The sequence below is a fragment of the Phyllostomus discolor genome, chromosome 1, assembly GCF_004126475.2.
Source record: "Phyllostomus discolor isolate MPI-MPIP mPhyDis1 chromosome 1, mPhyDis1.pri.v3, whole genome shotgun sequence".
Lineage (NCBI taxonomy): Eukaryota > Metazoa > Chordata > Mammalia > Chiroptera > Phyllostomidae > Phyllostomus > Phyllostomus discolor.
Genome location: NC_040903.2, coordinates 199,893,091 through 199,911,179, shown reverse-complemented (window position 1 = coordinate 199,911,179; position 18,089 = coordinate 199,893,091). Strand labels below are relative to the sequence as shown.

Here is an 18,089-nt window from a genome sequence, read left to right as displayed (position 1 = left end):
TTAAACTAATTCTGAAGGGAAAAAAAAAAAAGAGTCCTGTGCCTTCATTTAAGGGTGGCTCGATTTACATGACAAAGAGTAGTCATTTGATTAAGAATCAGAAAATGAAATTCATGAAGACTCATGCCTGCCACTCATCACCCTGAGACCTCAGGAGATGCACTTGGCTTCCACAAGCCTTGGTTTCCCCCTTCACAGCATGGCGATGTTTTAAAATGTGCTCCGCCAGGCCTGCAGGGAGGACCCTGAGCTCATAACCATTTAGACTTTGCTTCAGGGCACATGATCTATAGTACATTTTGTCTCTTTTGGAACCTGTATGCCTTTTAACATTTTTCTGCTGCGGTATACTTTCAGCCACTCAGATTACTAAAATTAAACACCATGCCTCTTGCTTCCATCCCCTAGTGCCCTCTCTTGCTCCCCATTCCCTAAGGAGGGCCCTTCCCACAGCCATCAGAAACCTGATGCTGACAGAGGGTTGGCAGGAGGCTCTGGGGGATAACAGCATGCTTTTTTAAATAGTTTTTATATAATTAGATTTACTCTGAAACAACTTCATTTTTGGAAGAAAAGTGTATAAATCTATTTAAGGTTTATTTCTGCAACTTCTAAATAACTGATTTAGAAAGCTTTGTGATTTTAATCACTGAATACAACAGGCAGAAAATTACTCCATTTCTTTTAGAAGCAACATCCTCTGGTTTGTATGTTTTCCTCTCAAAATTGATTCTGAAATTGAGGAAAACTATATTTTTTGAGATACTCTGACTCAGTAGGGAGACTTGCACTTTGCAGGCAATTGTTCCAGAAACTCTAGATTCAAATTAAAATCTTCTCCTCTATCATACATGGGTGAAACCTGCTGAGATATGATACAGACAATGAAAGGGAAGTATATCCATTGATGCATTTATCTTGGCACCAAACAGAAATGGAGAGTTTTGATTGATAATTGCCGAATAGTTACTGCACAGTCTACACTTCACTCCTAAAGTGGTCCTTCCTAATTCTCAAAATACAAACTCTCCCTCACGCTAATGCTAACTGAACTCTTCACCTTGCACGTCTTACTGTGGCAACAAGACAAATAAAGTGGATTGGAGTAAAAAAGAAATCTTCAAAAAAAGGAGAAGGAAAAACAGGAACACCGCTTATACGCAAAATTGCAGTACCTAAAATATCAGCCACTGCAAGGAGAACAGGAGCATAGGCTGTTTGTTGCTCCAGGCAGGTAGCCAGGTGAGGAGGGCAGGCCAAAACAAGAGGTGGGAAATTAGGAGAAAGGCCTGTGTAAGATTAGTGTTCAGGGCCTGAATACAAAGAGTATGCACCTGTTGTGAAACAAAGACACCGTTATGCTGAGTTGAACGTTGAAATAAACCATCCCCCCGAACAAAATCTATGAGAGCCTCACCCAGATTTTAGAAACAATGCATGCATCTGAGATCCACCTTCTATAAGAGAAACAGAAAATGGGGGAAAATGGGGCCGGAGGTGCCAGTCAATGAGTATTCCTTTTGCATTTTCCCTGGCAATCCACAGTACGAATCCCTAAGATGGACATCAGCACCTGGAACCCAGTTAAGTCTCAGGAAATGTTCTTAGAATAAGAGAATGAAGAACAAGGAAGAGTGACAAAGTATTCACTGATACACAATTCATCTTCATGAAATTTTCCTGACTCCAACCAGAACTAGGCCAAATCAGACTTCATGAAAATGTTCATTTGTTTAAAACCCTTCATGTAACAGAGGAAGAAATACACATTCTTTCAGATTATTAGGGATAAGAGAATAAACCTCCTCTTCAGTTAATGGTCTTCCTTTTAGAATGACAAGACAACAAAGTTGTGATTTACATTTAGGGGGCTTGTACCTCCTGGGTTGATTACTAAGAGTATCTGTATAAATAATTAAGGTAGAGGAAGGGGTACATTTCATTACTGCATCGACTGAATTATTTATCTATTGAGCATATAATATATCCAAGGCAGTTTCAAGTCATGCAATCATACAATGGCAGACAGCAACATGAAAATTTTAGGTTATGCCGACATAAGATGCCACTGTATGTAGGTACAGACCTACAAACTACATAACTAATAACAACAAGTACAGTGGCTTGGCTATGATTGAGAGCACCTCAATGTTCATAGCAGCATTATTTACAATAGCCAAGTGCCCATCAGTAAATGAGCACATCAGAAAACTGTGGTACATTTACACAATGGAACACTACACAACAGAAAGAAACAAGGAGCTCCTGCCCTTTGTAACAGCATGGATGGAACTGGAGAGCATTATGCTAAGTGAAATAAGCCAGGCTGTGAAAGCCAAATACCACATGACCTCACCTATAAGTGGAACCTAATCAACCGAACAAATCAGCAAGCAAAATAGAACCAGAGACATGGAAAGAAAGAACAAAGTAATAGTAATCAGAGGGGTGGGGGTAGGGGGGTAACAGGACAATGTGGAGGAGGACTGAATGTGGGAGGTGGGGGGTGGGTAGGGCAGGGGAGAGTAATGGGGTGAACATGGGGACAACTGTAATTGAACAACAATAAAAATTTTTTTAAAAAACAGAAACTCTAGGAGTGTATATATTGCCTCTTTGCCTGATAGGTCACAATAGAACATGCCTAAATTCATAATATGTTTGCCTTTCTTTATGATGTTCAGATGGAGAAATTTTATTCCTTTATTTAGCACTCTTACCTAGAGTTCAATAACTCTAGTAACTTTGCTTGTCTCTATATACTTTGTGAGGTCTTGTGTTTTCCACTTAAATCTCTTTTCTCTTTCCCCTCTGGTATTTTTTCTGCTTCTTCCTTCCATGAGAAGAAACACTGTCTTTTGGAAGCCACTTATTTGTAATTTAACACTTCAATCTCATTTCTTATCTATAATTTAATTGAGTGTTTAATCCCAATCCCTTTATCCTTCTAAAACCCAGATGAATTACAAATGGTAAAGTACTTTCCTGAGTGGACTTTTCCATGTCAGGAGTTCACTGTACATAAGAGAATCAAACTCAAAGGTAATATATATTTGTATCTGAGAGCCCAGAGACCATTTTGCAATCACACACATACATAAAAAAATGGCCTTAGCTAAAGTGGCTGAAGGAGAAATTTCTTCTGTTAGTGTGTCCTTTATCCAGTTCCCAAAGGACATCCTCAGAAATTGAGATGGATGGTACTATAGTTCTAACTGCTAAATGGTCATTAATTTGCTGCTTCTCTTGCCATCACATATGGATCTGATAAGGACTAAGCCACAAACCTTTGTATGGCATATGTATAATTTCGCGTATCCAAAGGTCCAGATGTAAATTTCTTTCCATATTGACTCATCAAGCTTGCTTCAACAAATGTGTTGAAACCAAAATACAAGATCTCATAAGAAGGGGATTACTCTTTTCCCCTCCTTTCTTACTGTGGTCTACATGAATCTAATGATTTCTAAAGCCCTATAGGAATTTGTCAAGGAAGCTGAACAGAAAAATGGGGGTGATGAAATCACCCCCAAAATCTACATCCTTGCCACCAAAACTCTGACTTATTTCTCTGACTCTATTTTATTTTAATTCCCATTTAGATTCTGCAAAATTGATATCAAAAGATATTGAAGTCATAAACATGATATTACCTAGTCAAACTTGTGCATTTTAAAGATATTTTCATTTTAGAACACCAGTAAGCTTTTATTAAAATGATATCAGGGTCCAAACACAAGGACAAAAGAACTCATGAAGTCAAAATATTTTTATGAGTTCTGCATTTTAACATCACTATTTATATATTGTAATGCTCTGAGAGGGAAAAAATCCCAACAGGACCCAAAATGGTCTCATCAACAGTCTTATCAGTGATGTTATCGAGGCAGAAGCCAATCAACTCTGATGACCTGGAAGAGTTTATTATTGCTCTGAGTAACTGACCAGAGAGAGTAAGGATCTCATCTCATAGGCATCTATTAAACTGCCAAGGCTAGTTTTAGGACCTTATAGCTATCCATTCTTGACTGACAATAGGGCTCAAAAGATCCTCTTTTTCAGCTTCAATATTGTGATAGTTTAAGCATCATCATCGTTATCACCAGCACCACCACACATTCAGCATGTCTAGGTTCCGTTCTTACTCAAAGAGATAAATACAATAATTATGCCCGTTTACAGCTGAGGAAATGGAGAGTTGAAGTAAATTGTCCAAAAACACATAGTTCATTCATGGTATGAGACAAAGGTAAACCCAGGCTATTTGGCTCAAGTCCTCCTTGCTCTTTGTAATTGCACCAAAATGCCTCTGTCTGATGGGATTCCAACATAGATAAACAGGATTGCAGGAGGAAATCACACAAAGGTACTATAATATGTTGTCAGTTTTTTATTATACCCCTTTTTACTAAAAAAGGATTATATAAAATGCTGGTATAGCAGATTTCTATTAAAAGATTTCTGGTATAAGAGGTCACTGAAGTTCAAGGGTTCCTACATGTATCTGAAGTGGTGAAAGGGTGGAAGGAAAATATCTGTGGCTGACCATGGGCTCCTGTTTGAATATGTCACAGCAACATTTTGAAGAGCTACTTCGAGAAGATGAATAAGAAGTTTGATAATACAATGTGTTTGGCAAGGGTGAGGAGAAACATTCACATATTGCTGATAGAAATTAAATCTGCACAGCCTCTTTGCAGTGCAATTGTTAATATTTATCTATATTTGTAATATACTTATCTGTTGACCTAGCAATTGCACTTTTAAGGATAGATTGAACAAATATCACCGTTCATGCATGCAAAGACTAATGAAGAAAAATACACATAATCTTACTTTTAGTAGTAGTTAAAAGCTGAGAAAAATCTAACTTTATTAGTATATTAATAGTGTGATGATTTAATCAAATATTGTATCTCCATTAAAATGTAATATTCAGTAGCTATTAAAAACAATAAATTAGACCTTTATATTCTACCATGGAATGGAACTGCCTTTAAGACACTTTAAGTAAAAAAGTAAGATTGAGAAGAATGTGTTAACATTGTGTCAAGAAGGAGAGGAAGAAAAAGAGGAGGGAGGTATGGCAATAACCATATATCATACACTCATAGATTATCTCTGGAAAAATATTTAAAAACATAAATTTTGTTGCCTCCAAGAAGGAGAATTTAGGGACTAGGATTGGAAATAAAAGGGAGAATTTTTATGTTTGCCTTTTGTTACATGTATGGTTTTTAACTTTATTTTAAAAAATAAAGTCATTTGAATTAATATTTACTTAGAAGAAACGAATATAACTCTATATATATAAATAAGTAAATACTTAATAGGAAGCATCCTGTTATCATACTCAAATCTGGCTATTATTGATACTATCAATAAACTTATACTTGATGTATTTTAAATGTTATAAGAAATCTAAAGCATTCCAAAGAGAAACTAAATTATGTATTATGTTGAAGAAATCTGGTTTCAAGAGCTGAAGTAGAACATAATCATCTAATATGGAAATAGAAAGTCTAGGCATGATGTTGGTAGTTTGTAGGTAATATTACATATAAGATACTGCATAACGATTTTCTATCTCCACTAAATCCCTACTAAGAGAAGTGGTATGGTCAAGGCAAATGGCTGACAGTGGCTATTCAGATCTTGGAATGGGTACCAGAGATGGTTCTATAATTTCCTTCCCAAAAGACCTTTAACAGAGATGAAGTCAGCTTTCCTGGTTGACCTAAGGTATTCTGAGTTAAAGGGGTGAGACAAACAATTCAGCTCTGGGATTTCAGGATAAACCAGGTCTAAAGATGAAGCCAAATTTCTGGTACCACAGAGAGGGAAGATGGAGAAAACAGAAAGAAAACCAGAATTCTAGTGTAATAAACTGCAGTTCACTAAGCTATGCCTAAATTCCACAAGAACCCCCCCCCCCATGATGTTGACTTTGCCGTAACACTGAAAATCAAGTACGCTAAAAATTTAAAGGGAGAGAAGCTAAGGCGAAAAACACAACCAGACACTAGGCAAACAGGTGCAAGAGAAGAACTATTTAGTAAATACTATTAGTCTTTGGGGGTACGATTTGGAGGAATCATATTCTTTGATGTTATTTTCATATAGCTCTTATATGATCATGTGTCTCTATGATGATTCAATGATAACAGAATCTATGGTAAGTGGACAAGATTACCAAAGCTCTTCTCTGCCACAAATGACTCCATGGTGGCACTTCAGAATGTTGAGGCTTGTTTATTTTTGTATGGCACTCTTCTTATTTTCTCCTCTATGTCTAAGGAAGAAAATGAACCTTACTACATATAAATTAGTAAGGCTTCAAGTTCAAAATAATGAGGGGGGCCCTGGCTGTTGTGGCTCAATGAATTGAGTGCCGGTCTGTGAACCAAAGGGTCACCTGTTTGATTCCCAGTCTAGGGTACATGCCTGGGTTGTGGGTCGGGTCCCCAGTACGGGACATGTGAGAGGCAACCACACATTGATGTTTTCTCTCCCTCTCTTTTTCCCTCCTGTCCCCTCTCTAAAATAAATAAATAAATAAAGTCTTTTAAAAAACCAAGGTAATTAGATGGATTCTACATATACCTATATAATCAGTCATAAACACGAACTCACAATTTCCATCTGATATATACACCCTTTTTTGGAAAGAATAATAAAATGGCCACACACAGAGGACTTAGCCTTTAGAGGAGGGAAAGATTTGAAAAGCCAGGGAAACTGATACTCATTAACATGTGTTCACTATATCCATTCATGCTACACTCATATTTAATTAATATGAGCTCACTCTATTAATTCAAGCCATACTGTACACAGCTTGAAAGGGATAAAGTAAGAGCTAGGAAATCACAGGACAGAGTCACAGTCAGACAAGGGAAAAGACAACAAACTGTTTCACATGAGCCAACACCCATGAGACCAACAAGAAGGTCATACCTGTTTCAGAACTGCATGCCTCCTATAGGGTACTGCCCGCCTCATGGGACTGGCACCATGGGAACAGGTGATGTCCTCCGAAAACTCTCCAGGGATCAGCCCTGTTTTCTTTAGCAATGGGCCAGGTCTCCCTGGAGTTCAATTCACCACGATGACTGCCAACTCCATTGCTCTTTTGCCATTTGAAAGCCCTAAGCTGGAAATTTCCTCGTTACACATTTCTGAATATTCCTGCCAGAGGATTCAAACCCAGCAATGTCTCTGATCCAACCAAAGACCTCGATTTACACAGTCTCTAATATATGCCTGGTGACAGTGGCCAGAGAAGAACATACAGTGTGATACCCTTGGAGGATTTGGCAGTGGCGGTGAGACTTGGAATGAATGACAAGTATATCATAGATACGTGGAAAAAGGCAAAGTACTGGAGAAAAGAAAGTACAAAAGAGACAAAGGCAGACAAGCTGATTAGAAGTGTGTTTGTTTCTTGGAAAGCCTCGGCTGGCACAGAGCTAGACTACAGGAACAAACAGGGCTGACCAGCAAAGCTGAAAGAGGAGGCTTTTGCCTCAAGATTATGACCAGTGGCTTACTCTTCATGCTGGAAAACCCTCCTTCCTTTCCATGCTTTTCTCTCCATTAAGAGAGGCACACAAACCCTTGAAGACAGCCATTTCCCTAAACAAACAACATCTTGCGGCAGATAAACAGGAAAATAAAATAAATGATGTCATTCAGTATTTTACCTAACTGACTTTTCAAAGGATGAGAATTCAAAAAAAGAAAAGAAAAATTACTGGAGAAGATCATGAACTTCTACTCAAACTTGGTTACAGCTGAAATCAGTGTGCCCCTTCCAGGGGACAAAGGAGCTCTGATGGGAGACTTGAGCAATAGCACCCTGTGACTTCTGTTAGAATGACAGCCAGAGACAAGGCTGAGGGCTAAGAGGAAAGCTCTCTGCCCCTCAAACCTAGCCTAGAAATCAATCTTATTTCTTGAACTCTCTAGCTATCCTGTAACAGGTTAAACTATGAATTCTGATGAGTCTATGGGAAGAGGATTAAGAAGTTCTAATCACCTGGACCTGTTTTCTCTCCTAATTTAGTTGTACAGCCTTCTCAAACTCTTCCTCCCAAGTGCCAATAATGCCGGGGGGAAAAAAAGAGAAGATAAACAATAAAAGGAATGTGTCTTTGAATTTTTATGTTTCTTCTTAAAATTTAAGAAGATTCATAAATGAAATAAGATTCATGCTTATTTGCATTCTTCTGCATAATATGTCACTTTGGTTTCAATTCCAAGTTTTTATTCCAAATTGACAATTAAAATTGACTTTAAGAACATGTATCATTTACATTATCCTGGCTACATGTATATCCCGCAATGCTAAAGGTCTTAGATTAGTTGAAAGGACGTTTTGGTTTGTTCCATTTCTATTCAATCACTTTCCAAACAGTGAGCACTATTATTCTTTCTCCAGTGCTCTCACCAGTATTAACTTCCTTATCACATTAAACATGTATCATGAAATTCAAAAGCGACTTCCAAAATCCAGTCTTGGCTCTTTACCTAAATCTTGAATGAAAATCAGTTATACTCTTCCTACGCTGTGATGAACGTTGGGAACACATCTTTGCTAACATATTTCCTCTCTGTGCTGCTTTTTGGTTGTTCTAAATAGAAAACTCCGGTCCAGAAAACCTGCTGGTGTCTGTGTCGTGGAGAAGAATCACTGGAGACTCCTCCTAGGAGACAGAATTCTGAAACTTGTTCAGTGATGAATTTCCATGGCTGATCAGATGGAGTTAATAAGACAGAGAGTGGCTAGAGCACAATATCGAGTCCTGGTGTCCTGATCAAACGATTCCCTCCGTTCTCTGTCCCGCACAGAAGTCTCTGAAGCCAGATTCCAGGTCCAGCTGCAGAGGAGGTGCAGCTGGATTTTTACCTTTGTGTCCCCCTTCCATCTCACTTCCTTCTGGGAACTGAGGCAAAAGGAAAAGAGAAAGCTTTCCATAGAGATGCTGCAATTTTTTAAAGAAGTCAGACACAAATGACTACATATTATAATGATTCCACTTACAGGAAGTGTTTAGAAAAGGCAAATTAATTGATAAAAGCAGATCAATAGTTGTCCAGGGCTAAGATCAGAAACAGGGATTAACTGCAAACTGACATAAGGAAAATTGGGGGAGTGATACAAATGTTCTAAAACGATTGTGGTGACGTTTGGACAACTCTATAATTAATAAAATCATTGAATTGTAGACTTGCAATGGATGAGTTTTGGTCTGAATATCATACCTCAATAAAGCTGCTTAAAAAAGAGAGAACACCAGTCTTTGAAGAGAAAAAAGATGTTTCAATTAGGCTTTTAATGATCTAAATACCACGAGAAATGTCTGGCTAATTAGAAATATTTAAACACAGCAAAATAGGACATTGCTTAATTTAACTGAAAATGACAGCAAAACTAGCAGAAAGCACTCTACTTTAGGAAGTAGTTGTTTACATAGATTTTTTACATGTCTTCTTTTTTTGTTCATTTATATTGAACATTTGCAAAAAAAGAAATGAATATGGCTTTATTACTTTGTCATCCTGATAATACATCTCCCAAGAAAAGTTAAGCTAGCTAGCTCTTGTGAAATATTTAATTTGATGAAATAAACAAGTAAATGAAATGTAAAAGTTGAATTATTTTGTCTTCTGAGTTTGTTCCTATAGAAAGACCCTAGCAAAGAAAGAAGCAAACAATGCAGATAATACTGAGACTTATGAGTGTGAGATGCTCAACCAATCCAATTTTCTTCTCCTGGGTCTGCAGGAAGACTACATTTCCCAGCTTCCTTTGCATTCAGGAGGGAGTCCTGTCTGACAAACAAAATAGGTGCAGAACCCATGGATGTCACTTCTAGGGAAGGCAATAAAACATACTGCATGAACATCCAAGCTCACTCTTTCCTCCCTATGGATGTAGCTAGAAGAAAAGATCTCCAAAGTGAGGGCCCAGCTCATAAAAGAATCCTAGATCCTTAAATTATTTCTTTGAAGAAAGCTGACCAGAAGACCTTCCCAATTTGCACTGGACTTTGCCTGAACAAAGAAATAAACTTTCTTTTGATGAATTATTGAAATTTTGGGATGTTCATTATAGTTAATCACCCTAATTACACTAGTTAGTTATTTAATCACCTTAATGACTATAATGCTATAGGACTTAAAGCATATTTCTTCCTTTCTTCCTTTCATAGGCTATTCTTTCCCTGATACCTATCCTTCCTCTTCCTCTTCCTATTCTCCTACCTCACCAACTCCTGTTACTGTTCATTTCCGAGGCAGAGGAAGAAACGCATGAGCCTGTACCCTACTAAGACCCTTCACCTTATTAAGAACCGTCTTCAAGAACTGAACTATTTGAATCAGATCAAGGAAAAATAATAGGCTGCAATTCTTCACTCTAAAGAGCCAGATAGTGTGTCAAGTCTTCCGTTAGAATGTTGCATTAACACCAAGAGCAATGCTGTGCCTACCCTCCTAGAAGCAGAAACAAAACCTAAAAGCAAACCAAACAAACAAAAAACCCTACAGTGAGAAAAGCCAGGACAGAAATGTCAGAGAGGTCAGAGTTGGCAGCCACCTTCTGGGTCATGAACTTTGCTTTTACATTTCCTGAAGCTTTGGGTAGTGGAGAAGTGCATTCTGGTTGCCCTAAGGCTTTTTGTATGTCCCTCCCACCCCAGGGCTATTTTCCCCAAAACAACAAGTTACCATGTCAATTTATTCTCAAGTTGTTTCATTGTCCAGGTGCCCTTTCCTCCTTTTCTGCCGTAGGAGAGACGGTGGGATCTGCCCCAGTTCGGCAACCACACCCAACCCTCGCCATCGCCCCCGCCCTTCTTCGCCTTGTCAGCCCCAGCTCCCCCCAACTCCACAGTCAGAAAACAAAATAATTCAAACCAAAAACAGCTCGTAAAACAGTAAACAAAATAAAGTCAGTTTTTCTTTGCTTTTTTTAAAGAACAAAATGAAACTTGAGGGAAAACTTACTGGAGTTACAGTTTATCCTGATACAGTCTAGATGGGGAAAAATAAATGAAAGATGAAATTGCATCCTTCAAGGTAACAGCTGCAGACATCCAAAAACAATCAGTCCACCCTTCCGGGGACAGACACACGCAAGAAATGTGGCCATTTTATATATATACAGAATACACAAGTTTAAGGGTGGGTGTATATGTACAGTATATTGTTTAGTAAAGTTGGATACATATATATATACACACACACACATATATATATACACATATGTATAGAGATATATACTGGTATACATATATATCCACAGTAGACACCGAGTATGCTTTTTATTCCCCCCCAATCCTACTCATTTCGATAAATGGACTTTGAAATATGAATTTTGTTAAACTTGGAAATTATTCAAAAATTCCCCCACCAAATGCAGGTTATAGTCTATTTCCACCTACAATTGATTTTCTTAAAATTTATCTTTAAAAGTAGCACCAACACAAGGTTTATATTAGGATTCCAAAGATATATCATCAGTCTGACACTTTGTATCATTTTAAATAATCTGCCCATGAAGTTTCTCAGTGCAGTATTTAACCCTTTCTCTTTTTCTAAAAGCAAACTCCCTCCACCCTCTTCTTAGGTCAGGCCCCGAATGCTACAGAAATTTGCAACGGCACACTTGCCATGATTGTTAGAGGTAAGGAAAGGGTTAACACCACCTGGTCATTTCCTGTCATAAAATGGCCACTTGCAAACAGCTAACCGCACAAACACCCATCCCAGATTTTAGAGAGGTGGGGTCGGGGGTAGGGGAAGAGTTGTGATGTTATCACAATTGGTTGTGTTGCCTGCTATTGTTCAAAGGCTCCCAGACCAACCCACTCATGGAGCCCGTCTCTGTCTTCCTGCCCAAATGCTCAGGCTGAGTCAAGTGCCTATAGCATTCAAGGAGAAGGCGAGACAGGTACATGGGGAGGAGGCCTTGGAGGCCTTTGACATCCTGCCTATTTCACGCTGTGGTTCTGCATCTTGAGGGGAGAAAACTCTTTGCTTTTATTTTTTTACTGGGAAATAGAGGGAAGAAAGTGTGGTTAATTTTCTCTTGCTGGCAACCAGACAAGGTATTCCACGCCAGAGTTCAGGGTATCTATCCCTTTATTAATATCTGGTTAGAGTCATGGACACACAGCATAAAAGCTCTTGAGTCAGGGGATATCAGTAGGGACTGGGCAGGATGGTTAGAGAAACGGCTCAGATTAATTGTTACCAAGCTGCCCAGGTGAGCCTAAGTTTGGTTTACGATGGTGGGAATTCCCATACTAATTTGTGTAACGTCAGATATTCAAAGGTAGCAGTAAAATGATAAAGAAAAGGAAGAAAGTTACAGGGGAAAATATACAGTTAGAAACTGTGCTCTTCTCCTGCCTAAGGCTGACCCAGCAGTTATGGAGGACTTGTGGAGGATAATGCCACCATTTGAGTTTCTCAGACCATTTAAAGGGAGCAAGTTAAAAAAAGGAAACAGTGGCAAAGGACAGGGAAGAAGGAAAACTACGTGAAATCCAGACAGGAGCAATTTATAACACCCAATCATTCTGAGGAGGGAGGCAGGAAGCTTATTTGTTCCCCAGAAGAACATCTCTTGAGAAAAATCTGGGTTTGGTTTCGTGCGGTTAGGTTTGTCATGTGTCGTCAACCGCAACAGAAAAGTGGGAGCAAACAGCCCTGGAGCAACCGGTACGATCACCAGGCAGGGGAGGCCATGCCCCTGGAGAGGACTGGGAAGGGGGAGGGCAGGTCGGGAGGAAGGGTGGGGCTTCAGCTCCTGGCTGCATGGACCCTCACCCAAAGCTGGAAATGCCCCTTCCTGATGTACTGAAGGGAAGGGGAAACAGGTGTGTGGGCATGCTAAAGAGAGAGGGAAAGAGAGAGTGAGCCTACAGCAACCAGCCCAGGCAGTGTAAACAAGGAGTGGTTCTCTCCTTTGCTTTCCGTGTAGCCGAGCATTTTATTCCTAGACCACCTGGTCTAGAGAAAGCAGTTGTGTTGGGTGCATCCTTCCAGGTTGACCCAAAGGGCTCCTTGAATTGAATGAATAGCGTCTTTAAACCAATGTGAGGACTCGGAGCTTCCAAGATGGCAGACAATTGGCTATTTAAAGTTAAGAAATGAAGGATTATTTTGTTACTTTACCTAAAGAATAAGTGGTTTGAGGAGAAAAATCTACCCCAAGCCCTTTTTCATAGACTCTGAAAGGGTGGTCTTAATAGCAAAGATGTATTTTTTAATGAAAAGTGAATCAGGGAAATTAGCTTGGGAAGGCAATTTCCTTTAGATCTTTCTGCCAGAGCAGCCGAAGTTCTCTCTCTAACACAGTCTCGGCATGGTGCTTGAGGGGTGAGTGTGTGTGTGTGTGTGTGTGTGTGTGTTGTTCATTTTGTTTCATTTAGTTGTTCATTTTATTTGAATAAATGAGGAGAAATGATGATTTTTCCATCTTGAAGAGTTCTGGGTTCCGCCTGGGAGAGACGAGTGTTTCTAGGAGTGGTGTGTCTTTAGTGATGCATACAATACAGTGAACTAGTCAGCAATTCCAAGTTTCCAGAGAGAGAGCATCTGGAGAATTTGAGTGCAATTAACTGAACTGCATGACACTCCCCGGGAGCCTCCACCACTGAAGAAGGGTTCCAGGCACTGGGCTGTAAAGGGCCATGAATGAGGCCAGGTCGCACCAACATTGAGTGATTTTTTGTTCTTTTTGCAGTTTGGCTCAGTATAAGCCAGGTGCTATGAAGTAAGGAGATTGATTGTCTCTGTGCATGTTTAAAAGGTGGCCATCATGAAAAGCAGTTAGAAGTCATTAAAACTGTCACATCATTGAGCCGTGGTATTGGCCTGTGAAGGTAACAGATAACCCATGCTGGTTTGATAGTTTAGAAACACGGGTTCTAGTCCTAGCTCTGCTACCCACTTTTTATGTGAACTCTGAAAAGTTATATTATTCTTTGTTTCACATCTGTAAAACTAAGCATAAAAATGCTTTCTTGATTTATCTCACCAAGTTATTGTGAAGTTAAAATGAGACAAGCTTTTTTTAAATCTTGAAACGTACTGTAATAATAAAATATTTTTATTCTATCTCTTAGTTCTAAGGGATCAAAAATGATTGATCCGTCGCTAACACCTTTTAAAAAACACGCTGTGTGCAGGACACTCCTCGTGCCCGCTATGACCACACTAGCCTCGCTTCAGAAAGCAAGGCCCTTGGAAATGCCTCGTCACCTTGACATTTGGAGATAACTACATTAAAGGAATATTCACATATTATAAGCTTACGTGTGCGGTCAATTTGAAATAAACTGGAACAGCATTTGTGCCCGTGCTCAGAGATGCAGTTTACATGGAGTGAGGGAAGGGAGTGACCGGGTGCAATCAGTTCCTGGGGAACACATGTGAATGCACCCTCTGCTTGAAGACGTGTCTTCCACAACCAAGAAAAGGGAAACATGAATTCGTGAGAAAGAAAACTTTCACGAGGAGGTTTATTTGGGGACGGAGGAGATGCTTCAAACCAAGCATGAATATGAAGAGTTTCCAGAACTCTCCCAGAAACAAGTTCCAGAAATGTAAAGTCAGTTCTCCTTGTCAGGTTTGAAAGAAAGTTAAATGAATTCAAACCAGTGAACTATACCCTCCCGAGAAAACAGCAGTCACTGTTGCTTCGGGAGAAGCATAGTACTCTCTGGGGAGGGGCTCTGCTTTCAGTAATGTGTCTCACCTTGGGAGAGCTGCCCTTGACTCTGTGCCTAAGGGAGCCAAAAGGCAAAAGTAAAGTCTGTTTGGGAAGCACTTCTCCCACATTTTAGTGAGAGATTGAAATAGAGAAATAATGCGTCTAGGGATACACACATGGGATCTGTAACTATGTAAGTGTGTGTGTGTGTGTGTGTGTGTGTGTGTATAGGAAAGAAAAGGACCTGTCCATCTTCTTCTTCACCCCATTTTATCTACTCTCACCCCTCATTTTTTTCTTCTAAAGTGTAAGACCAGTCATAGTTGGCTTACTAGTCTTCACAAAACAACATCTAAAAAGAAAAAAAGGTTGTCCGTTTTGAGGCCACGTGTATTTCCCCAGAACCCTTTGTGGCTGAATCATCCTTGTATCTATGGCTCTGTCTTATTGGAAATAGATGCATAATTAAAAATTGTCTTTATCATCTTTTTCTGTGAGCTATTAGGAAATTATACTTGGGTTTGTTTGGTTTTTTGTTTTAGCTTGTGTTCTTTTTTTAAATTTTTTTGTTTATTTCTTCTGCTGTTTTTCAGAGGAGACAATCTGCTACTGGTTGTTGGTTTTAGGTAATACAGTCCTTGTTGGTTTGCTGAAGGTGGGGAGGATGATGCAGGGAAGGGAAGGTGAGAGGGAGGGGGGTATGCCAGCCCCTGCAGGCTGCTCAGTACGCTCTGTTCTCAAGGCTGTTTGCTATGCGGGCCGCAGGCTTTGGGCCTTTGAAGGGTTGAATACCATCTTTTGATTTACCATGGCTGATGGTGGGGAGGATTGGAAACTCAAGAACACAACAGAGATCCAGCAAGGGAGAAAAAAACAAAACCCAAAATAACCAAACACACATGTACACAAACAAAGAAAAACCAAAAGACACGCTGAACTCAAATGAGGTTGGACAAGATAAAGGGCACAGTGTTGTAAAAGCTACAAATTGGAAGAAGGGGGAAAAAGACATAACAAGCCACTGCTCAAAACAGTCTTCTGTGTCCTCGAGATTTTTAGGATTGTAACATAGGCATTTTCCAAGTGTGACCAGTTGACTGGGAAACAGGTAAGACTGGCATAGATTCAACCCCCCCTTTCCACCAGGACACCTAGGGTTTCATAGGGTCTTGCGTCAATACATTTGCCCATTGTGTCTCCTCCATGCCTCCAACAAGTCATTCCACTGAAATCTTTTTAAAGAAGCTCTGTATCCAAACATTCTACACACCCAAACAAATACAGGCTTAGAAAGTCTGGACTTGGCTATATCACTAATCCTGTCAACACAGGGCCCTGACTTTCTACTGGGTAGAATTAGCAGACAGGGTTGATTTTTTTTTCCTCCAAAAATCAAGAGGTCCGCATTCCCTACAGAAGGCTGATTAAAATTCAGTCAAGGAGGTAGAAGCAGGAGAGAATTGTGAGGCCATAGCTGGGGAGTTTCAAAAGTTGCTGTTATTAGTATTTAGAGTGGAAGAACAGACCTTCACCCAATAAAGCTACAAATTTGACATTATTATAATTTTTCAATACTAAGAAAAAAAGATTAGCATAATTGGTGAGTAACAGTGTGAGGCAACAATCTTTATAAAAAGGCCTGTTGAACGATGGATAAGAATGTCAGGAAGGAAGAGAGGGATACACATCAGAAGCCACATTCTCCTCCCACAATGTCAGAGACTCCAACTTATGGAATTATTTCTCCAAAGGGATAATAGAACTTGACCTGAGCTCTCCACTGGGAGAAAGCATAGGAGACCCCAGTGTCATCAAGGCCACCACAGTTCCCCATTTGAATAGTCACTGTGGAGCCAGAGATGAGGCTTTCTCATCCTGTTCACATAGCTTTGAGCTCTGCAGCCCCACCCTCCCATTTTGCCTCCATTTCCTGCCCTATCCCTGCCCTCGGCTTTGACTGTTTTGAGTGGTGACCAAGGAGCTGGACTTGATGAGAATGTGATTGATCAAAAGATGGACCAAAGTAGCGTGTTTTACACAAAGCTAAACAGTTCCATAAAACCAAGAAAGGAAACTTAGAAAACAAATAATCTAGTAAAAGAAAAAACAAACAAACAGAAAAAAAAACACCACTGTCAGAAACCAGAAATTGACATCAAAACCTCATGCAGGAACAAGGAGAAGGTGTTTGTTGCTGTTGGATTTTATCCTTGGTCTATTAAACAAGAGGTGAGCAGCTAACTTTCAAGAAACAAACAAAGAATTCAATCAAACCAATGAAAATCCGAAAAGAAAGGGAAGACAAGCCCAAACAGTGGCAGAGGGTACTTCATACGATACCTAGGTTAACCATGAGCTTGACGCGTCCGCCATCCAGCTCCAAACGCAGGGTGTCGGCAGAGTCCCTGGAGGTGGTGGCGACCAGCAGCCCGTAAGCCCGCTGGGACATGAAGCGGAAGGACACATCCTCTGCCTCGGTGTGCATGACCATGGGCATGATGATCTTCATGTACATGCTGCCGTCGTAGCTCAGGATGGACGCCTCTGCAGAGAAGGACGGAGGAGACTGTTAGGGTGAAGGGTGTCCCTTTGCCTTTGCTTCCAGTGTAAGCAGAGCAGGATGGAGGTGGCACCAAATCTGTAGACAGGTGACTCGAGTTTGCTAGACCTCCACTGCCACTTTTAAGGGGCATGACCTTCAGAAGACCACTAAAACCCCAAGGTTCTATTTCCTCATTGGCAAAAGGTTAGTATATTGCAATTTGCCCTACTATGCTCACAGATTTGTCATGAGCACCAAATGAAATAATGGATGTGAAGGCAATTTGCAAAAGCGCAAGTGCCCCCACAAACAGTAATAAATGCATTTCTGTATGCTGTAGATAAAATGAAAGTTCATTAAACAAACTTAGAATCCTGTAAGTACATTTAATGAGGACAAGAAGGAGAGCAGCGGTTTATAAGCACCACTGCAAACAAATAGATATTTGCCAGGGGACTTCTAGAAGGAGGAAAGAGCAGCAGCACAGCCTGGTCCCCATCACATACCTACAGCCACGCACTGTAAGAATTTGCTCAGCCCATTCAAAGAAGATTGATGGAGTGAGAGTTACAACAAAAAAAGCTAAGCCTGGCTGGCATAGCTCAGTGGATTGAGCGCGGGCTGGGAACCAAAGTGTCCCAGGTTCGATTCCCAGCCAGGGTACATTTCTGGGTTGCAGGCCATAACCCCCAGCAACCGCACATTGATGTTTCTCTCTCCCTCTCTCTCTCTCTCTCTCTCTCTCTCTCTCTCTCTTCCCTCTCTAAAAAATAAATAAATAAATAAATAAAATATTAAAAAAAAAAAAAAAAAAGCTAATGA

General features: G+C 40.0%; 1 protein-coding gene across 1 annotated transcript in view; it reads right to left on the bottom strand.

Annotated features, from left to right (window-relative positions):
* Positions 1–18,089, bottom strand: part of NRXN3 (neurexin 3) — a 1,487,232-nt gene that overhangs the window by 899,835 nt on the left and 569,308 nt on the right. The window contains 2 exon segments of the mRNA XM_036018906.1: positions 11,011–11,037; positions 17,066–17,269. Coding sequence (XP_035874799.1) covers positions 11,011–11,037; positions 17,066–17,269 — 231 coding nt within the window.